At 51.5% G+C, this 25,391-nt stretch overlaps 1 protein-coding gene across 5 annotated transcripts in view; it reads right to left on the reverse strand.

The window, feature by feature from the left end:
- The window catches only part of PDGFRA (platelet derived growth factor receptor alpha), a 50,805-nt gene extending 36,892 nt beyond the window's left edge, over nt 1-13,913 (reverse strand). The window contains exons 1-3 of one of the 5 annotated variants that reach the window (XM_019469714.2): nt 13,670-13,913; nt 3,627-3,687; nt 1,337-1,654 (exon numbers count right to left, since the gene is read on the reverse strand). In XM_019469714.2, coding sequence (XP_019325259.2) covers nt 1,337-1,654; nt 3,627-3,675 — 367 coding nt within the window. In that variant the 5' untranslated portion in view covers nt 3,676-3,687; nt 13,670-13,913. Of the gene's footprint in view, nt 1-1,336; nt 1,655-3,626; nt 3,688-9,734; nt 9,758-9,923; nt 10,041-10,830; nt 10,992-12,493; nt 12,692-13,669 lie in introns of those variants that run through there. The other 4 variants (XM_019469725.2, XM_019469720.2, XM_019469726.2 and 1 more) reach the window with 4 other exon arrangements.
- Between the last annotated feature and the right edge of the window lie 11,478 nt (nt 13,914-25,391).

Raw genomic sequence — 25,391 nt, forward strand, 5'->3', positions numbered from 1 at the left:
CGTGCAAGCAAGAGAGGGGCAGAGAGAAGGAGAGAGAGAATCCCAAGCAGGCTCTGTGCTGTTAGCGCAAGAGCTGGAGGTGGGGCATTCAATCCCAGGAACTGTGAGATCATGACCTGAGTTGAAATGAAGAGTCAGATGCTCAACCAATGGAACCACCCAGGTACCCAATACAGGTACAGATACAGATACACAGATATGGATATAGATATAGACATAAAGGTATAGATACAGATACAGATATAGGTACAGATATAGATAGATACAGATATACATGATATACATGATATAGATTTAGATAGAGATATAGACAAAGATGCAGATACAGATAGAGACATATATACAGATTTAGATTTAGATCATTACGAGGAATGCCAGGTGGGTGGTAAACCAAATGAACCTCAAGCTCATAGCTAAGCCTAGCTGATTCACAGGGCTGCTGTGAGAAAGAGCCATACAATCTTCCACTGTAGGGGGGCAGGCCCTGAAATCCATCACAAGCCAAGGCCACGCCCTCCGGAGGTGTGGCCAGCCACAGCCACAGACTGCGTGGAACTGGGGCTCCGTAGGCTGCAGGACTCCCAGACTTCCTTTCCACAGAGTTCCCCCGACTCATCTACCCCACCTTCCTTCCCTCTCTCCTCCTTTCAGAGTCACGCATACAGTGCTGGCAGAGAGCCCTCACAGGCTCTGCGGCGTCCCCCCCTCCCCATTTTCTCCCACAGGCTTCTCCCCTAATCAAACCCTAGCGTGTTTAATCCCGTCTTACTCCTATCTTGCCGTCTGCATCTCACAGGTCAGGAGACAACATCATTAGTATGGAATTTGCCCCCAAATTTTAATTAAAAAGAAAAAAAAAAGCCCATCTAATTAATCAAGAGTAAATATATGTTTTATTCAATCTGAAAAATAGCCCGGTTATTTGGAAGCTATTATAATGAACTACAAGCAGCTCCAAGAGAGGACCTACCTAATTTCTGTGTCCCCAACACTTGGCATAGTGCCTGACACGCAATAAATAAACAGCAGATATTTGTCAAACTTGGTTGAACAGAAATGAGTACATTTCAGCTGTTTTTGCACAATGCCAAAAAAAAAAAAAGAAAGATGTGCCATAATGAAAATGATTTCCAAAACTTAACACACTTCCAAAATGTTTACGATACATATTTCTCGGTAACGGCGTCACAAATGACCTTGACCGTTGTGCGTCCTCTTGTGTTTTTCACATTTTCTCCAATAGGTATTTATTATTTTTGTATTTTTTAAAACTCGAATACAGTTAACAGGAGAGACAGGGCCAGAAGCTTGGCCCAGGGGACCCACCACAGCTCACCTGGGACATAGATGTAAATGCGCCTGCCTTCGATCTCGTTTTCGTCCGTCTGAGTGTGGTTGTAATAGCAAGTGTACAGTCCCGTGTGGGCCGCCGACGCATTGACCACTTCCAGCACCGTCACAAAAAGGCCACTGTTGTTTTCTTCATTTCTGACTTCCACATTGGGGTTCTCTTCTTCAGACATGGGGTACTGCCAGCTCACTTCACTCTCCCCAAAGCATTGCAGAGAAAAGGAGGAATTCAGCTGCACGACCTTTTCATTTTCGTTTGGAAGGATAGAGGGTAATGAAAGCTGGCAGGAGATTAGGCTCGGTCCTGTAAAAGGAAACATGCTCTGAATAGGATGCAGCCAGAAAGGACAGTCTCACCCAGAGAACTGACAGAAACAACAGTAGCAGCTTATACGAACAATGACCATTTCTCCGCAAAAATCCGTTAGCCTGGATGCCCATGAAAGGCCCCCCATTATAACGGCCACTGCATCTGCCGAGAGCAGCGAATGCTCCAAAGGCCTCAACAGCACCCCCCCCCCAACCCCTACATTCACCCCTCCAAACACTCAAATGGAGAGAGGACATCTGATCCCAATTCCGTATTTTACACGGTCATGGGTGACCATAAAATATCCCAAGACGGCATAGGCTGAAGCACATACATGTTCTTTATCGTCCACACTCCCTGTGGAGGTTTCCCCTAGTAAGAAACAGGATGAGAACAGGACCAGGGAGACCGAACAAAGCACAAGGCAGATTTGTGCTCAAGAATTACACGGTTTCCATTTCTCACGACACTCTGGCGTGCCTTCCCTCTAATGACTTCCCAGAAACCCAAGCCGGATGATGTAGATTCTAATTTAAAAAGTAAGAATACGCAGGGGCACCTAGGTATCTCAGTCGGTTAAGTGTCTCACTCTTGATTTGGGCTCAGGTCATGATCTCACCGTTGGTGAGTTCGAGCCCCATGTCAGGCTCTATGCTGACAGTGCGGATCCTGCTGGGGATTCTCTCTCTTCCTCTCTCTGCTCCTCCCCTGATCTCTCTCTCTCTCTCACTCTCTCAAAATAAATAAACTTAAAAAAAAGGTAAGAATACATGAAGTCCAAGAGTGAAAACTCTACGTTCATCTTACAACCTAAAATTTCAGCCTAGCTGTCTCTGTCTATAAAACTGATAGAAGAGATATTATGGCTTAATTGTTCATCAGTGGCCTCTTATCTCCTTCGGAGCCCAGTGTGGGAATCCCACCCAACTTCACTTATGTGCCCACTAGGATTCCTGCAGCTTACGGCAGAAGTCGTAAGTGGATCTGGTCACCTCTATCCTGAAGGCGGCATATTCCTGCTGGAGTTTAGAACTGCCAAACCGCTCATTTCTAACATGCCCTTATAGATAAGCCCTACAGACACGAACAGACTTAAGTTAACTCCTCAGACGAGGAAAACATTGGGTTTGTGACGAACATCTGTGATGTATAAAGATCTGGATGGAAACTAAAAATTCCCAGTCAGCATTTCAGCCAATGGTCCAAGTAGTATCCTCCTGGTAGAAAAGCATTAGTAAGATTACCCAAGAGTCAAACAGTCTACCAATTAGATTCGAAGGCAAAAGGCAGCTCTAAGATTTTTCCAGCAATTTAAGCATCTTCCACTTAAGACAGGTATGATTTAGGGGTGCCTGGGTGGCTTAGTCGGTTAAGCGGCCGACTTTGGCTCAGGTCATGATCTCGCGGTCCGTGAGTTTGAGCCCCGTGTCGGGCTCTGTGCTGACAGGTTGGAGCCTGGAGCCTGTTTCAGATTCTGTGTCTCCCTCTCTCTGACCCTCCCCCGTTCATGCTCTGTCGCTCTCTGTCTCAAAAATTAAAAAACGTTAAAAAAAAAAAATTTTTTTAAAAAGACAGGTATGATTTCCTGTAAAGAAGTTTCCATTGTTTATTTCTTTTGAACACTCTTGAAGGTCTCTGATCCCCTTTACTGGAGATCCATGTCCCAGGAAAAATAAAAAACAGTGGGGAAATTTAGGCTATCATTTCTCCCACGATTCAAGGCCAGGATCACACATACGCTAAAGTTGCCACTGGCGAGCATTCTTTTTGAACTGGAATTAGTGCGATACAGCAGAAGGGACTGGAGGTTTGTGGTCATTCTAGATAACTTCTCACAATTTTCTGCTTTCCTTCACTCTTGTGGACTGTGTTTGCAGAGTACAGGTAATAACACTCCCGGAGCAGAGAACTTGGAAAGCAAGGCTTCCCCCAGAACAAGGAACTCGAGGAGAACTGGGACCCATACCTGTGAGGAGACAGACTAACACCAGGAGCGCCAGGTGGGAAGTCCCCATAATTCTGGAAAACTGGAAAATCAAAAGTCAAACAGAAACAGCATTAGCCAATAAAATGACTGGTAAGCCTCTTTCTTGTGCTTTGCAGTATGGAACATGTTAACAGCATCGTTATAGTGAAAAACACCTCGATCTAAGATTCATGGTTAAAATGGTCATCGCATAGTCCCATGGGACCCCAAGATCATGCAGAAACCACCTGAAGCTGAAACCCTTTTTGATTGCGTGTGGCTCTCGAATTCCAAAAAGCCTTGCTTTACGGTCTTAGAATGCGTCCAAGAGTGTAGGACAACTGTTCCTTTTAAGCCATTTAAATTAAGACTGTGAAACACGAGCACATCTATTTACGCAACTTCCAAACTGGAGCTGTTTTCACTCAAAACAGGTTGTCCTTTGCTTTGTGTTTCGCTACAGAAAGTACATGAAGCTCACATCATCTACAAGCTCTGCAAGAGATGCTTGGGCTACAACAAATATCTCCATACTGACAAGCCTTTCTGATCTAGGGTTTGTGAAAGCCCCACTAACCCACGTCACTTAGACGATGTCACTCTGCCGTGCACAGACCCGGACCAGGCTCAGGCCTTGGGCTCCCGGCCCGTCTTCCCCCGGGGGCCTGCTGCACCTCAGTGGGGCTAAACGAGGCACCCGAAGCCCAGGACGTGGGAGTGGATGGCGCAGTAAAGCAGGTGAAGCAGGGAGAGGACACGGGAGAGGAGAGCATGACTGAATGCCCGTTTTTTCCAAGGACGCAGGAAACCACACGATAAAATGCAGCAGAGACCAACGAGTGATTCTCACAATCGGGTGACAGTAGCTGCAGAAACCAAGTCTTCGACTCCAACCTCCTGCCACAAAATGTGAGCAGGGGAAGAGAGAAGTGGGGAGAGAGACTGAAACTGAACGTCCAGGAGACACAAACCAGGAAAGCAGGGAAACATTAAAGAAGGATCAAGGCAGCCCCGAGGTGAAACCACTGAACAGCCTATTCTGGGCAATCCTCTGAAAAGGCCCCCTTTTCCTTATCTCTTCCTTTTCATGCACATCCCGCTTACCTTATTTTATCTCCCCCTTCACTGCCCACATGACATCACTGATAAAGTGATCTGACTGCAGTTAGGGGAAGAACCGTGCACCCAAGTTTCAACTGGAGAGGCCCCGCTGAGGGGCCCGGGCAGGGGTGCAAGCTTTATGATATGCCATAAAAAAGTCACCGAAGCCTTGGCCGGGGATGTACTGGGCCCCTGAGTTGCTCAAAACCCCACGCATGCAGTGGAAGGAGTTCATGGGATTTAACTGGTTCCATCATGGGCTTTGGAAACGAAGATGTGTGTTCACGATTCCTGAGTAAATTGGCTTAAAGCATACCAACCAACCACAACAAAAAAGAGAAATTCAATGTATGCCTGTGTTAAGCGCCTGTAGTTTTGTGGGGTTTTGTTTTTGTTTGTTTGTTTGGTTGGTTGGTTGTTTGGTTGGAAAAGATCCAGCAGATAACAGCCTAGTCATTTCTGGGCGAGTCTGATCATGTATTTCTGCTTTAAGGTGACCCATATGCACAAACCGGATTTCTGCTTCACTGAATTCTACCAGGAGGAAGAAAGAGTGAAAGGCAGAATGCTGGTAACCATGGTGTGTGGGGGGGTGGGGGTAGACAGGAAAAAAAACAATAATTCTGTTCTCTCCAAGGCAGGAATGAGAAACAAGTATTTACTAAGCCAAAGCTGTCATTATGTCGTGTCTGTTAATAACAACCTAATAACTTTGAGGGATGCCTGGGTGGCTCAGTCGGTTGAGGGTGCAACTTTAGCTCAGGTCACGATCTCGCCGTTTGTAAGTTCGAGCTCCGTGTCAGGCTCCGTGCTGACAGCTCAGAGCCTGGAGCCTGCTTCAGATTCTGTCTCCCTCTCTCCCTGCGCCTCCCCCACTCGTGCTCTGTTTCTGTCTCTCAAAAATAAATAAACATTAAAAAATTTTTTTAAAAAATAATAACCTTGACACATATTTAATTTTAAGAAGGGCCAGCTGAGGCTCAGGGAAGTTTAGCAACTCACCCCAAGTCACACAGCTGGTGATAAAGCCAGAATTCTAACCCGAAGTCTATGTGACACAAAAGCCATGCTCTCTCCAATTCACCATATGGTCTCCCTCAAGGAAAGGTCAGGGTTTCGGTCTTGTGGGTCCCCTCCTTCCCCCGCCCAACACTATTTCCTAATGCAAATTGGGGCCCGGCTTTCCTTCTCTGCTCACCCCAGCGAGAGAAGTACAATTGCAGGGCTGTGAACCCAAATGCAATTTGCACAATGCTGGCTCGCTGATGGCTTCTGCGGATCCTGGCATGTGCCCGGGGGGGGGGGGGGGGGGGGGGGGGGGTTGCAGGGTTTCCTCACTGCTGTGGTGACGGGCACAGCGGGCCCCAGAGCCAGCCCGGCCAGCCTGACGTACCACAATTAGCAGTAACGGCCTGTATGTTTGTACATATAAATATCAGCCTCCCACTGATAATCCACTTAGCGAACTTCAAAGGAGCCCTCCAGAGCCAGCTTGATGTCTTGGGTTTTATCACATTTATATCCTGTATTTCTTTAGCAGGGCTTGCCAATGATGCATCTTTAAAGCATTCCCGAGCTTAAGAGAAGGGCTCGCTGCTTTTATAGGGCAGGCTCCGAGGAGCGTTTTGCCCTGGCCCAGCCCCACCAGATTTCCTTCTGTGCACGCAGATACGGCAGACCTGTTGCCAGAGAGGGTTATTTACTGACATACAAAGTGGGCAATGAAAACAGGGCCTCCGAGCCAGCGATAATGATGTGAATACTGAGAATCAACATGTGTTTGCTGCAGATTGCAAACTCCCTTCTCTGATAAACGTAGTTTTCTGGCTAGAAACCTAGGGCATTTGTGAAGTTTCATGTCGTTACTCATCGGTAACTCAGACAATTTACTAGTGAATAATCGCACAGTGTGTGCCCTATGGGGAGGTAATGGAAAACACGAGAGGGTGGAGGGCTCCCTGCCTATTGGTCCTGCAGTGAGACTCTCTGGGAGGCCGGCTTGCTGTTTCTGGCACTTTTCTACCTCCTCTGGGTGTAAAGGCTCACCCTCAATCAGTAACCTCTATCCTGCAGCTGGCCCAAAAGTCAGATGTGCACACGGAAGCAAGTGAGGTCATGCTTATGTCAGAGAAACCTGGCATATTAGGAGTCAGCAAGAACAAATCACTTCACGAGGAGGAACTTCATCCAAATCTGGTTTTTAAAAAATCAGAATCCTATCTCTCGTGCCAACTACAGGTTGGGTTTCAGCCTCCGACCTCTATAGCCACAACGCAAAAGAAGCAAAACCGAGAGTTAGAGAAATAAACGGGAAAGAGACGTCTGCCACGTTCACTGTCAGGCTAGTGTGGTTCCTTCACACTTTTTTGTCTCTCTCCTTCTCTCAGAAGCATGATGGAAATTGCTCTGGACTAGGCTCATCCCACATCGGACACTCAGTCCCTCTCTCTGAACCTCGGGCTCTTCTTCCATAAAGGGGAACTAGTAACACCTGACTTCCTGGCTTGCCTTACTACATTATCATAAGGACTGAACTACAGAGTTTAGTCAAAAGTGCTTTGAAAACTGCAGCTATGGGGTTTTTATACGGACTCCTCCTGCAGACTCTGAAGATGTTTTAGATGACAGGGATGTCAGAGGGCTGACTTCCACGTCTACATACTGAGAAAGTCAGGCCCAGGGGTCATTCGACTTGCATCACCTGCATAGTGGACAAGTGGATCTAAACTCGGGTTCCGTGAAGGCCCGATGAACTAGCCAAGCTGTTTTAACAGGAACCTACATATACAGTCATGAAAACAGAAAAAGAAATCTGTTTGGAGCCGCTATTGTTTAACAACTTGGCACCTCTGTCCCTGCAAACAGAAGTGAAAGAGCCATTAAGTGAGACTCAATCATCAAAGACAACATGCTAAGCTAGAGAGTAAACAGAACACGGGCACTATTTCCGGAAGTAAGAGCATGATCTTATTCTCAGAAAGCCAGAGAGCTAGCTTCCCGATCACCAACTGCTCAGTGTAGCCGACTGCAAAGCCACTGAATACTGAATTTCACCCCACCCTAGCATGATTAAAGGCCACAGGAGACTCTCACAGTCCCCAAAGCCACTGACGGCTATAAGATTCGAATTTCGGAGGTTCGGTTAATTTCAGCTCTAAGTTAATTCTAACTGTGAAAATTACATATCCTGCTTTTTCCCTGTGACAAATGTTCTGCTCTGTCTGGTAACATCAGCCCAGGCAATCCAAATGCTGGGCTACATTGGTGGCGTTTCATGGAGGGTGTGTTCGCCAGGATCTGCACCCCACCAGAGCCTGTTTTGTTGTTCTGATCTCTCTGAGCTCCGTGGGACATTCCGGGGATGGGTGTTGGCTGGAGTATTTTTAAGTGGGAGCATTTTACCGGACAATCTGAGCTCATAAACCTTTCTACTCTTCCTGCATCAGATATTGAACCACGGGACACTAAAATGACACTTCCTTCTGATCGCCACCAAACTGGTATGACTCCTAATGGGATAACCTGGGTGTAGTAAGTTTCAGGGCACTCGAACTCAAGGTCACCAAGCTCCCAACCCCCAAGGCTTCACTCATAAAGGGACATGCAAGGGGTGCCTGGGTAGCCCAGTAGGTTAAGCGCCGGACTTCGGCTCAGGTCATGATCTCACCATTAGTGGCTTTGAGCCCCACTCTTGTCTGTGCTGACAGCTCAGAGCCTGGAGCCTGCTTCAGATTCGGTGTCTCCCTCTGTCTCTCTCTCTGCCCCTCCCCTTGCTCACACTCTGTCTCTCTCTTAAAAATAAATAAATATTTCTTAAAAGTGGGGGGGATATGCAAGTATCTGCCCAACTTCTTCACAGGTCGGCTCTGATAATCAGATGTGGTAGGTCAGTACTTGGCTCATCACACAAATGCAAAGAATGAACTAAGGCGAAAAAACTACACAAAGGTCCACAAAATAAATGTGCTCAGCCCAGTGATTCTTGCCGCTTCATAGGAAAAGGAAACCAGTCATCATCTTCTGCTTGGGTCCTACCAGGCAGAAAATGCATCTTCCCGATGCCGCAACTTGCTTAGAATCTCCGCGAAGCCCATTTCCCCCCGCCGCCCCCCACCCCCAGCAGAGGGTCGTTGCAGTTCTCAAGGGCGGCCAGCAGATGACAGTGTTGGTCCAAGGACATGCGTCCCGGGGTCCACGGAGACAGATGCGGCTACAAGTCCTGTGCTAAAATATCCCAAATCTTAACTTCCAATCTCTTCCTTTCTTGGGTTGTACTTTTAGGTTTCGTGGTGACCTCAGTTTGGAGCCCACAGAATAGAAACAGGAATAGGGAAACTGCGGCCGAAAAAGCTTAATTGTCCGCGGGGCCCCAGGAGAAATTCGGTGAGGGACAGGCACCAGCACCGTCGCTGCGAACGAATCCGCTGGGGCAGCGGGGCCTCGGGAGCCCCGGAAAACAGCGCTGCCATCCCAGGCGGCACAGGTTCAGAGGGTTCGGCAGGAGAAGCCACTGGAGAGGAGTTCGGGTGATCCAGGGCTTTGTTTCCCCCACTCTGTCCCCGCCCCGGGAATGGCACCCACCCGCAGAAACGACACCACCTGGGCCGCGCCGGGTGGGGACCGCGACGCCTTAGCCCGGCCCGCGCAGCCCGATTTGTCCGCAGGCCATTGTCACCCCTCGTAAACCAGCCCGGCGGGGGCCGCGACGGCCGCGCGGCCGGGAACCTCGGCTGATTGGAAACGACTGTTCCCGTGGCTCAATAGCGCAGAGTTGTAAGACAAACAAACAGCCAGGGGCCGCCCGCGCGGCAGCGGACCTTGCGAGGGGCCTCAAAACAAAAGTCGGCGGCTACCCGGTAACAGCGCCCGGAACCCTACCCCCTCCATTCCCTCCGCTTGTCCCACGCTTAATTCATTACGACGCCCCCAGCCTATCCCCAAACCCTGCACCCTGCCCCCTCCCGCCCCTCCTCAGTCTCCCCCCACCCCGAGCCTCCCGAGCCCCACCGTGTTGCAGGCGTCTATCCGAGGCCCCCGGCAGTGGGAAGGGTGACAAGGTCAGTCGGCCCGCGGCCCTCGGGCTCAGCGCTGAAACTCCGACGCGGCCACGGCGCGGAGCGCGCGAGGCTGGCGGAGAGCGGGACCGGGCGCGCTCCGGAAGGCCGCTAGAGGGCGCAGCAGCCCCGAGAATCTTACCCGGCTCGGCCGCTCCGCCGCCCGCCCGCCGGCGGCTCCGGCTCGCGGTCCCCGGACAGCGCAGCCTGCCCCGCAGCTCCACCACCTTCGGCGGACGTTCCGCACCGTCCAGCCTCCTGCCCCTCCGCCCCCACAACTGGCGCCCGCAGCTCCTCCTCCCGCCGCCCCCACGCCCTGGGCCGCTCTGTCGCCCCGGGGCTGGTGGCGACCACCGCCCGCTCGGAGTTTAGCGTCCCTGTCGGTCGCGCTCCTGGCCTCAGAGCTGCAGCGGCCTCGGCGCCCTAGGCACGACGCTAGGCGTTTGCATTGTTTTCGGCTGAGACCTGAGAGGGGGCCGGTCGGGGTGGAGGGAGAGGGGCCGGGCGGGGTGGAGAGAGAGGGGCCGGGGGGTTTAGGGTTACAGTCGCGCGCCAGCGCCTCCTATGGGCCCAAAAGCGGCACGGCCGCGGGCAGCTGCTCTCGGAGAAGGCCTCGGTGCGCTGAAACTGCGACCCCTCGTCTTTCAAGAACCCGGCTTCCCCTGCGCCCCCCTGCCCGATGGTCGCCTCTGTCCCCGCTGCCCAGCACACACTCGCGCCCGCCTGCGCCCCTCGCTTCCCTTTCTAGGGGAAAGGGAAGACTGCGGTGGGCTGGGAGGGAGAGCCCCAAGTCTAAGGTCCTCTTTAGCTACTCCAACCTATTTTTCCAACCGATTCCTGGCTTACTGTTCAGTTTAAAACAAAAGGAAATGCCGCAGAGCCACTTCAGCAAAACACAGGGACCGGCAGAGCCTGGACTAGAGCGCAATGGGGCAAAGCAATTTGCCCAGAGCTTGCATCCCGCGCGGGACCTCCCCCCTCACACCCCGACGACTGATGCTGTGCGTAGGCCCCTTGAAGCCAGATTCAAGGGACGTTGAGAGCCCCACCTTTCAGTCACCGAGCTTTTAGCTTTTCCCCCAGAATTGCCACTCGTCCATCAGCAACATGTAACCCTGTCGCAGCTCCCCGGAGGCCAGAGGGAGTCCCACCCGCTGGAGTCTGCAGGAAGGCGCTGGCCACCACGTCCACAGGACGCGTCCAGGCGCTGCGCGCCGCCCACGGCCGGTCCCCAGGAGGCACAAAACGGGCCCGCCTCGGCGCCAGACGCGTTTGCAGCTGGAAAGCCCGGCCCGATGCCCCTCCCCCTGTTCCCCTCCCCAGTCCGCGCCCCGGGAGGAAAGCAGACCTGGGGCCGGGAGCCAGCGTTCTGCTTCCACCTAAGGACTGGCGCAAGGGCCGAGGGTCAGCTCCCCGCTCCTTCCCGGTGCCTCCCCCCCTCTTCCTCCTCTCTCAGCCCCCCACTCCCACCCCCATACCCGCTCTGGGGACTCACCCAAGCTACATTTGGGTCAAACCAAACGCAAGACTGTGCAAGAGCCTCGAAGCAGGGACTAGCCAGGGTGTCAAAGCGACGATGGACGGGGCCTAGCCTGTCCGGGAGCGGTGGAAGGGCCCCCTTTATCATGGGATTGTGGCAAGAAGGAAACCAAGAGCAAAGGAAAACAGGGAAGGGACACAAAGCCGCAGCGCTAGGATCCTAGTGGGGCAGATGCGGGTAAAGGTGAGGGATGTTAAAACCCGAGCCAGCACGACTGCGGATGAAGTGCGCAAACCGGCAGTACCTCTCCCCTCCAGCTGCCCAGACGCCCGCTGGGCCCCGGGGGGGGGGGGGGTGTTAGTCCCTAGAGCGGTGCGGCCGATTGTCTCCCCCGTTTGCCCGATGTCACTCTGCTCTAAAAAGCTGCCTAGTTCTGGTTGGGAGCGACTGCGGCGAGACGAGTCGGTCCAAAACGTTGAGCAATTCGGCTGCGGAGCCAAAAAGCCATTTCCCACACGGCACAGCCCAGGGCTTTTCCAGGCGGCTGGGCCGGGCTCTGGGCAGTCCGGACCTGATAAAGGCCATCCACGCTCCCTCTCCAGCCCGGGTTTGCCTCTCACCCTGAGAGATGGGAGTGAGTGGCACGTTCTTCCAGGCAAGTCTTCCGAAATCCTGAGGTCTTAGCAGGGCTAAGGAAGCGAAGAGAGGTACGGGCGCTCCGGCTGCTGGAAAGACGCACAGCCGACATTCAGGCAGCCCAGCACTGCTTCCCGTCGGAGACGCCTGGCCAGAGCACTGGCAGCTCCCGCACACCTGGCCAGGCAACCCGGTCACTCGCCCCTAGGGCAGCCGTGCTCGGGTCCCTCTTGCTCTGAGCTGGCTGCGACCCTTTTCGAACAGAACCGCTGATCCCAGTTGTTTCCGAGCTAAATGTATGCCGCCCGTTCCCCCGGCGCTGCCGGGGGAAGTTAGTCTCACAAGTAAAAGCCGATTTCCAAAGGGACAGACGGAGGAGGAGGGAGGGGCGCGAGGAGCCGGCTCCGAGGCTGGCAAGGAGGCCGGCGCAAGGACTGGAATAGACACAGGCACTGGCGAGGATGAAGCAGCGCAGGGCGAGTGCAGGCGGCGAGTGCCACGCATCCCCGCGAGGCAAGGGACCCGCGAGGGGGGTCCAGAGCTCAGGTGCCTGGAGAGAGGTGGGGAGGGCGGTTCCCGTACGATCTTTCTCTTACCTGGGAACCAAATCTCTCCCTTCCAAGTCGTCCCTAACTTCCCCAGAAGTTCTGCACTTCTCTGGCAATCTTCCTTTTTTCCTTCCTGTGGCTGGGACTGGGCAGCAGCAGAGCCCCGGGCTTTGCAAAAATGATTCCACCGAGGAAAGGGGGCGCGTAGAGACGAGTGGGGGTGGGGACCACAGCGCACAAGGAGGGCCCCTTGGAGCGCAGTTCTAAATTCCTCAAATCCCACTTGCTGGAATGCGAGGCGACGACGACTTCTTCACTCGGGGCCAAATGTGTTTGTCATTACTCCAGACCGTCTGCCCGCCCGCCCGCGCCGCCTTCGCCCCCGCGCTAGGGCGCGCAACGCCAGCGCACTGCGGGGCTGGCGCCCTCTCTCCTTCTCACTTCACCGATCCTGCAAACAGCTGGGGAGTCTCCCAAACCCTCGCCCACGTCCGCGCCCCCTCTACTCCTCTCGCAGCCGCCACGGTTGTGCTGAGTCTGGCCCCGGCTCGCACCCGGCGCTGCGCCGTCCAGTAATTACGCGCCCTCGGCCGGCGCCATGTGCCCCCGGCTGCCACCCAAGGTCCGGCCCTCTCCTGCGAAGCCCTTCACGCCTCCCCTCCTCGCAACCCCTTACGCGCCCCACTCGGCGCTCTTCTCCCCCCACCTCCCCCAGTCCTCCTGCCGCGCTCCACACCACCCGCTGCAGCGCTGTCCCGCCAAACCGCGGGCGAGGAATGAAAATACTCATTAAAAACCTGTCGCCTTCCAGGACCTACTGCCAAGAAGAGGGCAAACACCTCTGCCCCCACTCCCAGCATTACTTGGTGCTCGTCCCGGTATACACGGATACCACCCCCAGCCCCAAAAGAAACCTCAAAAATGTAAGCCTAAACAATTTCTTTGGGAGACTGTAGAGTTGTTAGAAAAACACTGCTTTTTAAAAATAGGTCTGGAAAATGTGTTTTTTTTTAAATCCCTAGACTTTCGAACTCTATGGTTATCTTTCCTCCAAGTAAAGTTTATTCAAAATAAATGACTCTGGACACACAGTTGGAATTCAACTCCTTTTTTTTTTTTCCTCATCGCCTAAAGTTTGAGTGAAGTTACTTCACTGCTAGCCCAAAGGGCCTGATCAAGGACTTCTCTTAGAAACAAAAATCATTTTTTTTTCTCCTTTCTTACCTTCTCCTCCTATGTCAATGCGTAATGAAAATCCTACATATGGAGTAAAAAGTATGTCCACGGCTTGCAGTCCTCTCCCGTAGTCCCCTCCTGTTTTTCTCCCTCTAGCTCCAACTGTAATGGGCTCAAAAACCGCGTTTTGTAATTGATTCAATGTTATAGTCCATCCTTCTAAAACTAATCATTTGCTCTAAGTAAATAGCTGTCAGGAAATGAAGCGCCCCCCCCCCCTCCTTTGGCCTCTTCAAAATAAAAGTTTCTCTCGAACTCCGTGCGCTCTGACTCTCCACGCAGCCAGATTGCGCCTTCGCTCTTTCGCTCTTACGCAATCAGGGGGTCCAGCCCCAACCCCCAGACTTCGACAACAACTGGGGGGCGGAGAGAGGCAGACCAGATGGGGTGGGGGTGGTGGAAGGGGGAGGTGTTGATGTTCTGCCGGGAAAGAGGTTCGTGAAAATACAAACTGCCCATCAATTCCAGAATGAGTTTGCCTCCTGACTTAGGGGGATATTTTCCTATGTTGCTATACTGCTTTGCATTCTCTTTGAAAGAGAAAAAAAGAACTCGTGAAATTGCAGTTAATGCCCAGAAAGAGTATATACATCTGGAATGGAGAATGTGCCTTCTGTAGAAATTCCTAGCCCAACTGCATAGAGGGGCTTTCGAGAGAGGTCTCCCAGCGGTGGCGTCCTTACAACCTGGGGTCTTTTAGGGCAAATGCCGGATAGCTGCCAGTCCTTAAATGGGATGCAGGCAAACTGTGGAGTCCAATATGAAGATGATGGTCTTTGTTTTTCTTTTGCTTTGCTTTGAAAACGGGTTTGAAAGAAGGTACAAAGAATCGAGGGTCTGCGTAGGTTTGGAACTTTCTCCGACAGAACGACCTTTACTCCCGCGGAAGGACTTATCTTGTCGTGCCTTTGTTTTGGGGGTTATCTGGGAGAGGTTGCCTTGGCTTCTATCACGCACACAAAAAGGCTCGGGCCTGGCGGTTCGAGGAATCATTTGCAAAAAACCTGCCACCTCCGCGTTCAGGGAAGGTTCACCTCCGCGGGTTCCCTCCTGCCGCTTTGGGCTGACCTTACTGCCGCCCTGGGGTTGAGCGGGCCCCAAATCCTGTACCCAAGGCGCGAGGCAAGAGATGGTACTGGGAGAGAACGATTCTGCTCGCGAAGGAAAGGGGGCGCTGACGCTCCAGGAACCAGACCCGGCCGAGTGGGGCTTCCAAGTGACGGAGGGGGAGGGGAGCGCGCTCACCTTCCCCGCCTTCTCTAATTTTGAATTCTCCCGTAGGATTGAGGGGGTCGTTTTTTATCCCCACCCCCACTCCACCTACACTCTCAGAGCGGCTAGGGCGGCCAGCTTGAGCCTAGAACGTCGGACAGCCATCACCTCCTTCATCGGGAAGGTGGACAGGGAACAGCCGGCAGGAAAGGGTCACAGAAAAGTGCTCCGAGGGATCTCGCACTTAACTGGGATGGGGTCCTGGGGTGTCAGGCTCGGGAAGACGCCTGGGGCTGGGCTAGGGGCCCCATTCCCCCAGCTCTTCTGCGCGCCCGCCTCTCGTGCATCTTCAGTTCGGGCGACTGCACTGCTCACTATTACTTCCACATGTTCCTTCAGGAAATCATTGAAGGCAAATATATGAACGGCCCCTTGTTCGGAATGCTAACAGGATACCGTAATGTTTGTAGATAATGAACCGGGACGCACGACCCCCAAAAAATCAGAGTGCGGAATAATGGACAAGGCGGGTGCTGGCTTTCATCTCATTAATAAAAACAAGTGAAGTCGAAGTTTTTATAGCGACTACCCAAATGAATAGGAGACAAAGTAGGGAGGCTGCCCGGCAAGGCCCGTTAGGCTCTGCGAAAGGGCCCGCCCGGTCGCGTCGGGGTCTCCTGAGCACAGGGCTCCCCGCCCACAAATGGTAACTTCACAGTTCATTTCAGAGATGCTTCAAGGAGCCCGAAAAGCAGGCTGGGCGGGAGTGTCTTCGGGTCGTAACTCCTCGCGAGTTTGAAGCATGGAGAACGCATGAGCAAGTGAGCACCCAGTTGTCCTTCTGGTAGTAATTACCTGCCTAATTTGAATGATGCCTTTGTTATGATCATTAACAAACATTTGCTAAAGGTTTCCATGTGTGACATTCCAGAAGGTTTAAAGGCCTGGGAGGCTGACTCCCGGGATAGCGCACCGGTGGGGGGTGGCGCAGGGAAGCAAATGGTTGGGGCATCACTTCGCCGAGTCTGGGCCGAGCAAAGACGGAGAGAGGTCAACATCTGCTTCCCCTGCAAAAGCAAAATAAACCCAGTGGTCGGGAGGAACCAAAGAGGCGGTTCGTGCCTTAAAACGCGTCCTGCCCTTGCAGCCACCACCCACCCGCGCCTCCCACGGCTCATAGGCGGGTTTGAATCTTGCCGTCCGCCCTCCGCCGCCGGTCCGAGCTTTCGGGAGAGGACGGGTCTGCCGCGTAGTCAGCCCGGGTGGTGGGGCGGGGCGGGGGGGGGGGGGGGGGCGGCGAGCCGCACTCTACCCTTGTTGTTCTAAGATCCTTCCAGATTGCTCCCTGGGCGCCCGGGGTCCTGGGTGGTCCTGGAGCAGCCGCGGGCCAGAAGTGCCGCCGGCCAAGGCGGACGACGAGGTCCTTTCTCCTCTCCCCCGGCTCCTGTCCCGGGCACCGCGGGGCACCAGGCCACCCGGCGCGCGCCTAGCAGTGACTTTCGCGGACGTGGGCAGCTGTGCGAAGGTCCCAGCCCGCCCCCGGGTTTTTATTTTAACCTCTCGTGTCTCTTCCTTGTACGATCATCATGGGGTTAAAAATGAGAATTTTCTCCCCAAACCGGGAGTCCGGGGTTGGGGGTGGGGGGTTGCTGAAACCTTCTGGGAAGGAGGCCTAACTCGGAGTTGAGCTGGGTCGAGAAGTTTGGTGAAAGCCGGTGGGAGGGGGTGCGGGGGGGGGGGGTGCAGAGAGCATGGCCGTTCTGGCGTGGCCTCGCGCGTCTAGGCCCGCAGGCGACATAAAATTGGGTGCAAGGGTGTAAAAGGGATGAAGTAGAACCAGCCATCAAAAAGAAGGCCCCGCAAACTTCGCACAACCAAACCAAAATGGTCCCTGAAAAGAAACAAAAATTGCCACCCACCCACCTGCCCTGCCCCGGGGCTCGCTCCTGCGGCCCCCACCCCTCCGCAGCCTCGGCCTCCACGCCGGGAGGCACACCTTTGGCTCTCGGGGGCGTTTCCCGGCTGAGCTGGTTTTTTGTTTCCCCTCTACTCCCCCGCCCTCCAGCCCCACCCCCAATTCTGCTTTCCTCCGGGAATTCAGAGGGCCCTTTTGCTTTAGAAGACTTGGGGTTGTAGTAGTTATCAAAGCCGTTAAGTTGTGCAAATCACAGTTAAACAAACTTATGATCCCCCCCCCCATGAAGTCGACGGGACGGGGGCACATTTCTAGCTTCATAGTTTGAAAATGAAGGGCCGTTTGGAGGTTTGAAAAAGAAAACGGCGCTAACTGCCCCTTCCCCCCCACCCCACCCCGCCATCAATACTTGCCAACGCCTGGAAAAGCCGCCTCCCAGGGCCCCGCGAAGGGACCGCTCAGGGGAGGCGTGCGGACGTGGCGCACAGTTGCGGGGTCCCCACGGGGAGACCGGCGAGGACTCCGCCCTTGCCTCGGGTCTGCCCCAGCTGAGGCTTGGAAGCTTGCTGCCAGCGTCTTTGCACGCTCAGGATGCAGAGAGGCCCAGGTCTTGGAAAAGGAGGAGGAACAGTTCTCCAAAAAGGTTCAGACTGGCGTGTATAACTTGGGGTGACAGTTCTCCGTCCAGGACCCCCGGCGCACCTCCTCTCCTTGGCGGTTGCTGGCTAGCTAAGGGTGCAGCGTCTCTTCTGGGTTCCTTGGGTCTCTCTCTTTCTCTCTCTCCGAAGATTTGTGTCCAGGGAGAAATGGAAAGCAGTTCCCTGTGGCTGACGACCACCAGGCAGCCTGCTTTGGGACCTGAGGACCGCAGACTGTGCGCTCCCCTTTGTGGCCCAGCCCAGGCGGGCCTCCGCTCCTGAGAGCTGGGAAAGATGTGGTAGGACTGAACCCCTCTCTGGATCTGGATTTTAGAGTACCCTTTCCTAGGGAGAGACCCCCACTTCCTTCATCTCGGGATATTTTTGGCTTCCCTCCCCGCCCCCTTGCCTCTGCTCCTTAGGATTTAGCTTTTAGTTACTTTTAATTTGAAACCCTACGTGAGGGGAGGGAGAGGCATTGAAGCGATTGGGAGGTCTGCTCTTTATTAGGGGCCTGAGTGTCCAGCTTTCCAACACACAGCTGCGTTTAGGTCAGGCTGACTGAAGAAAGGGCCTTGTCCTCTGGGAGTCCCAGGAGTAGAACAAGACCCTGTGATGTTTAAAAAAAAAAAAAAAAAAATCCAGCAGAGGCGTTGTGATAGTGGAAAGCCACAGGGACCCGTGTCCCACAGTGACATTAAGTGTGGTACATAAGTTTCAATAAGGGCAACGTTATTTAATCAAGGCATTATTCTATTTAATCCCTGAGGCAACCGTGGGGGTTGTGCGAGATTACCCCCTTTTAGCAGAGGAGCAAACAAAGTCAGAGGGGGTAAGCAATTTGCATACGGCCCTGCCAGAATCTGCCTGGCCACGTCCCAGTTCCAGGTACTGTGTAATCTGGTCAAGACTGGTCATGTTTCTGAGCCTCAGTTTCCTTACTTGCACACATAGGCATAAGGTGTGCGTTATGTCCCTGTTTTCCTTCTTCAGGCTTTTCCACAGACATAATGACTGTTGCACCCGTCGCCAGGTCCCTTGGATTGGCCTCAAAAGCTGGGCGAAAGCCAGTCTAGTTTTCTATTTCGTATCCTCAAGGAAGAGGCGAGGCACATCTGGATTCTCAGCTATTACTCCCCAGTGTCTGAGGTCCTCCCCAAAAAAGGGGGCCCCGGGCGGTAGGGCAGAAGGAGGGGGAGCCAGGAAGGATAAAGAGAGCGACCAAAAATGGGAGACAGGCCTGGCATCACCAACCAGGGGGTCTGCAGGAAAGCGGAGGCCTTGGCATGAGGAACTTGAGGTAAGGATCCATGAGGGAACCCTCTGGGTGTCTTGTGGGGCTCTGCACCTGATGCCCTGCCCTCACTTGGAGAGGATGCCCCTGGGAGGGCAAAGTGTCCCATGCACGCACACCTCTCGTGGCTACCCTCCCCCACCCGACTTCCCCCTAACCTTGGTTTTGGAAGAGTTTCTTTTTCCATTTTTTTAAAAGTAAGCTCTGCACCCAACGTGGGGCTTGAACTCATGACCCAGAGATCAAGAGTGGCATGTTCTACCGACGGAGCCATCCAGGTGCCCCACTTTTCTCACTTTTTAATTCATCAAAATTTCATGGTGTCCACTAATCAGAATTTCTTCTCAGCTTTGGAAAGTTGGTTCATTGATTCAAGAAGCATTTGTTGAACGTCTGCCTTGTGTCTGACTCTGTTAGGCATTGGGGATACAGTAGTAAGCAGAATGGATAGGCTCCTTGCCTTCAGGGAAGTTGCTAGAATATTCTTGTCTCACCACCAAAGTTTCCTCCATTGCAGCCTCCCTGCTGAGTTTTGAGAGAGCACTCACTGGACCAACACTCATTTCTCTGTGAGACTCTTACAAAAGAAGACGGCTAGGGAAGCCAGACGAAGCGTAGTTTTGAATCATGGGCCACAGAACCTTCCCAAACTCTCCAGCCTGTGTACCACTGGGATCTCCAGCATGGGCTGGGAGGAGCTCCAATGCAACGCAATATATTCTTACTGAGCCTAAGATGCCTAAGACTCTGTGCCAAGTGGTAAAGGACACAGCCCTGCCTTCATGGAGTTTATACGCTAGTTGAACAAACAATTAAACATACAGTTGCACCATAGTGCTGTTAGCAAATTTTAGAGGAGCACAGCGATGTGGAGCACATACGAGGAGCCTAACCCAACTTGGGGGCCAGTGAGGACTTCTTAGAGAGAAGGGACATCTGCTCTTTGAACCTAAGAGAAATGATAATCTACCTGGGGAGGAGTCTCATGCGCTGGGACTTGGAGGTGAGAGACAGCACAAGGTAATCAGAAGTGAAAGAGGTTTGGAATGGCCGGAACTTGGAAAAGGCCAGATGGGGAGGAGCAAGAGGAGGGCAGATCGTGGGGCCTTCCGGGTCCTGTTGAGCCTGGACTTAATGTTAGGGAAGTACCAGAATTGGTTTCCGGAAGGACGAGACTGGAACAGAGCTGAATTTTAGGCAAGATCAGACTGAATGAAGCCAGAAGGCAGGGAGGCTACTGCTGTAATCTGGCAAGAGAGGATGCTTCCCTTGCCCCAGGGTTAACAGCAGGGGTTTGAAGAAAGTGAATGTGAAAGGGACAAATAGAATGCACATCCCTCCTGACAGAATGCACATCCCCCCCGGCTGGGGGTGGGGGGGGGAGGAAGGGGGGGGGAGTGAAGCCTCTGGTTTAGGCCATAGCTGGTGTTGTTGACTCAGTTGGGGAACAAAAGGAACCAAATTTGGGAAGGAAAACATTGAGCCCACTCCTAAAGATGATACATTTGAAAACCTCAGGGAGGCAAGAGTCAAAATGAGTCGAAAATCCAGAATGGAGTGTTGGGTAACTCCCAACATTTTCTGGTGGGCAAAGAAGCAGCTGAGAAGGAACAGCCGGCAATCTTTATCTCTTGAATATTCGGCTCTCAGCTCTGAATCCAGACAATGGATCGTATGGGAGTTGGTTGAATTAAAAGAGCCGGCTACACTTACCCACTTACCATCTAAGTCCAACAGTATCAATTGTGGGCGAACATATCTGCTGGCTTTGTATTTGAATGCGGATAAACATTCTATGAAACCATGAGAGCTTTAATTATGAGATGAATGGCAATACTAGATTCTTGTTTCCATCATTCACACTCTTAGATGTACCTTTGTATCCACATTTAGATTTGAATCACCAAAAGACCCAAGCGTGGTTGAAGCCGGATTCTTGTCCAAAGGATCCTCAGGTACTAGCCCTCTATCATTCACCCCCAGCCCTTACCATGCACTGGAGAGACTGAAGTAGGGCTCATTTTCAGGGACAAAAAATAAAATTAAATTAAATTTAATTTAAAAAAAAAAAAATATATATATATATATATATATATATATATATATATATATATATATGATTTCAGTGACAAAGATTACATACTGTCCCCTAGTAATCAATGTCTCTTCCTTCTCAGTAATTGAGACTCTGATGTTTTTTGTTTCCTGGGACAAAACCTTTCTTTCATGTCTCTCTTGCAGCTAGATGTGGTCATGAAGAAAAGCTCTGGCCAACGGCAGATGAGCTGAAGCTGTGGGTCCAACTGCCAACAAATGTCCCTAATAGTAGAGGGCACGTTCTTCTCCATCTGGTCTTTTTGCTGAATGGAAAGCAGATGTATGACCGGCGCTTCGGCAGCCATCTTAGACTACGAGGCAACCTTGAAAATGGAAACCATGCACTATGGTGTAGTACATGGAAGGTCTGCAACCTGTGAGGCTCCAAACAAACCCTGAGAGACTCCCTACTATCTTCTTGAAAATGTAGGCAAAACAAAATTCTAGCTCATTACGCCTCTTATTTTGAATTTTTCTGTTACCGGCAGCCCAGCTTGAGGCTAACTAACAAAACCAGAAAGCGTTTGTTCATTCTAACTACAATCACCTTCACTCAAAACTGAAAACTGTCTGGGGACAGAAGGGCTGAAGCACATACACAGCTGAATGACATCCCCATTAAGCCTACCAAGACCTGGACGTGTCCCTGCTGACGTGCTGACATTAACAACATTCCTGTGGGACCTAAGTGTGTGTGTTTTACAACACGCGATTCAGACATGCTACCTACTCAATTTGTCTTTGGAAAGTCAGCGCTTCTAGAAAAAGGACTCTGAAAGAAACAACAGGAAGTAGGCATGAGTTCTCCTCCCCCACCCTTTCTCCTGGTCTCCTATTTTCATTCCTCATTAGGGTCCTGTTCTTACCCTTAATTACATTCTTACAGTCTGCACACTTCTGGCCTTCTCTCTTTGCTGCCTCCAGATCCTTAACATACTTACGTCCTTGTTCGGTTTTTAACCACTTTAAAGATGCCCTTGCCGAGAGGTAAACTTCACGCCCACATTTTGAGGTAATAAAACGATCCTGCAGGTAAACAGCCACGGAGTTTAGGTCAACTTCCACCACCAGGCCCTTCCTTGGCAGAGATGCAGCCCCACGAGGCAAGGAGATGATGATTTCTGATTGACTCAGGAATTTAATAAGAGAACTTGAGTTTCTCCTCGCCCTGCTCTATATCCATAGCTGCAAATGTGCCAAGGTATTAGGGCTGTTCCCAACCCTCCAAGCAGGTATCGCTGAGTCTTTAAGCATATGTTCTTCCAGCTCATAATGAGTGAAGGGGTCCCTCATAGCCCTAAGAAAAGAATGGAAACCAGCTTTCCTCTGTGGCCTGTCTCCTTAGCATTCAGGACGTTGTCAGTTGACAAATGTTTATTCAGCAACCCTGTGCCAGGCATGGTGCGAGACTCTGGAATGCTGTAGTAGAGAAACAAACAAGACCTCTGCTTTCTGGGCTCGGCTTCTGGGGGGCTGGGGGGAGACAGACAGAAAACAAACCAGGCCCTGATTAAATGGCAGATGTGACAAGAGCTCGGCTGTCATCTGGTGACCCACGAGCCTATCACAGGAAGCCAGAGCTGGTTCCATACCTCAAGGAATCATCCCTGAGGAGGTGATATTTATTTATTTTTAAATGTTTATTTATTTTTGAGAGAGAGAGAGACAAGCAGGGGAGGGGCAGAGAGAGAGGGAGACAGAGGATCCGAAGCAGGCTCGAGGCTCTGAGCTGTCAGCACAGAGCCGGGTGCGGGGCTCGAACCCACAAACTGTGAGATCTTGACTTGAGCCCAAGTCTGATGCTCAACCAACTGAGGCGCCCCTGAGGAGGTGCTATTTAAAGCTGCATGCAGTTCTGAGGAAAGTGGCTATGTTCTGCTATTATTTTTAAGTCATTCAGTAAGTTAGGTCCCACGAGAAATGTTTTGTTTGGGGCAGGTAGAAAGACAACAAAACGTACTCTGCTGTTTCTGGAAATGGCAGTTCTTGGTGCCCCAAGGAACGGTAACTTTCTGATACCAAATCACAGAATGATTGAACACACTCATCTAGGGGATTGTCCTTGTTCAAAAGAGACCCTTCCGCTCCCTTGAGATTGGCTATCATGAAATTTGAATATAACGGAGATTCGTGACAAAGCCAAACCTGGTTCTTCTATCATCCTGAGGGTGGGGCTGTCTTGCGGAGATAAGAGGAAGGCGTGCTGTCATCCAACTCCCTGAGCTAATGTTTCACAGGCTGACAATGACAGAATGATTGCCTTTGATTAAAGCACGTTTTCAATTATCCACTGGGTACATACAGCCTATTAGATAGAGTTTGCCTTACAAAACAGAGAACCCAAGGCCCATCGAGGATAATACAAAATGTTACCAGTTCCCTTATTGTGTGTGCATTTGGTTAATTATTGCATTGCTCCCTGAGTGTATTTATGAAATGACTTCACTGACTGGTAGACGTCTAAGTGGTTAACTCCAATGAAAGCAAGAAAAGCCAGACCCCTGGCGGAGTTCTACCTCTGTCCGACTGTGACTTTGCACCACTAGAGGGCGCAAGAGGCCGGCTCAGGATCCAAGTCCACTCCGCAAGTCCACGTTAGTGCCGGAAAAAGAAGCCAAGGGTTCCCGAATACTCTGGAGAGAAACCAGGTCAGGGCCTCTCCCTTTCCTAAGACTCCCCGGTCACCCCTAGAAACTGGTTCAGTTCCAGGCCAGCCCTCAGCAAGCCGGAGATTCGTCTCGAAGGTCTGACCCCGTCTGGACTCATCCTCAGAACACTAAGGTTTGTGTGTCAGTACAAGGCGGAGGGGGGGGAGGGCACAGGATGCAACGAGCACTACAGCCAGTTTCCATCCCGCGCCTGAGGACTTCAAAGAGCTAACTCAGGACCTGCGCTTAAGTTCAGCTCAAATTAAAAGGTCTAAAATTGGCACCTGTAACAAATATCAGTGCCCCATCACATTTAGTCGGCATTGACTGTTGGAATTCTCAGACACTGAAACAACAATTTTACCTGCCGGTAAGGAATATCGTAGTACATTTTGCACGTATTACCACAAGAACAGTGTTTGGACAGACTGTCCTGCACTGCGGAGCTAAAAGATTTAATTTTCCGAGGTTCTCCTATGGAAATGGCCCTCTGAAAGGGGCAGGCATCGAGGAAAATATCTCTGATCCAATAGTTTTCCACGGCAGCCCTGTGAAAACCCTGATATTATTACTGTGCGTGAGCCCCCTTATTCCGCTTGGGAACCAGTGAGGCCAGTTAAACAAGAGTGATTTATCCGATTAAAAAACACTCATGCTTTTATGGCTGAGTCATGTTACTACGGACACAGATAACAACAGACACACTTATCTCTAAGAAGAATTTTGATGGTTGAGATCCAATACCTATGTCCATTTTAGTTGAGTTCAGGCAAGATTGGGCTGACTTCAGGTCTTTGCACTTAATGCTCTGCCCCAAACCCATCGTCTACCAAATTCAGGACACAGTGGCATGATTGTAAATTTGATTTAAGATGTATTTCAGTACTCCTTGTGGTAATCAGAGACACGCCAGACTGTCACACAAAAGGTAAAGAATGACTTCTATAAATGAAGATCCCCGAGTCACCTGAATTTCCCAGTGACAGAAGCTGGGGTAAATTTGACAACTCTGGCATAATTAACTATTGTCTCTGTGGGTCCCAAACTGGTTATGCATCAACAATTCTGATGGTGTAACCTAATACCTAGCCTACTAAACTATTATTGCAGGTAAAAATTCCCATTATAGGGGCGCCTGGTGGCTCAGTTGGTTGAGCATCCGGCTTCGGCTCAGGTCATGATCTAGAGGTCCGTGAGTTCGAGCCCCGCGTCAGACTCTGTGCTGACAGCTCAGATCCTGGAGCCTGCTTCGGATTCTGTGTCTCCCTCTCTCTCTGTTCCTCCTCCGCTCTCTCTCTCTCTGTCTCTCTCTCTGTCTCTCTCAAAAATAAACATTAAAAAGTTTCTTTTTAATTCACATGATGTTATTCTGCCCACTTAAAAAAATGAGTTGTCTATAGTTGTATAGAGTTGAATCTTTAAGTTTTGACCCACTATTTAAATGAGATTGAATGTATTTCCAAATAAAAGACAGCTTAAAAGTGCAGACTCACACTTCAGATAGTGGTTATCTTATCTGCCTATCTGAGTGCTGTCTGCTTTCCCTCAAGCCACCAATAAAACCTGAGAAAGTGGAATTGGCCATTCAAGAGTTCCCTGCCCCACCCCACCTGGATGACTGAGCAGGAGCCGGTCTGATGGGTACTGTGGGTATTGTGTACTATTTGGTCTTTGAGCACCGTGATCTTGCCAAGATGCTCGGCTAAAATGCACAGCCCTGTCCATAACCATTGATAAGTTTCATTCTAAAGCTGTGTGGCAAATAGCTCATCCTTACCCCACCATCACGCCTACCATCCAGAGGATGAAGGCCAGCGGTGTCTACATATTACCTGAAGGGTGGATGAAAAACATTTCAGTGTTTCGGATACTCTCAAATCCAGACGCTGGAGGTACAGGTCACTTT

The sequence above is a fragment of the Panthera pardus genome, unplaced genomic scaffold (assembly GCF_024362965.1).
Source record: "Panthera pardus isolate Hobbes unplaced genomic scaffold, ASM2436296v1 HiC_scaffold_13, whole genome shotgun sequence".
Lineage (NCBI taxonomy): Eukaryota > Metazoa > Chordata > Mammalia > Carnivora > Felidae > Panthera > Panthera pardus.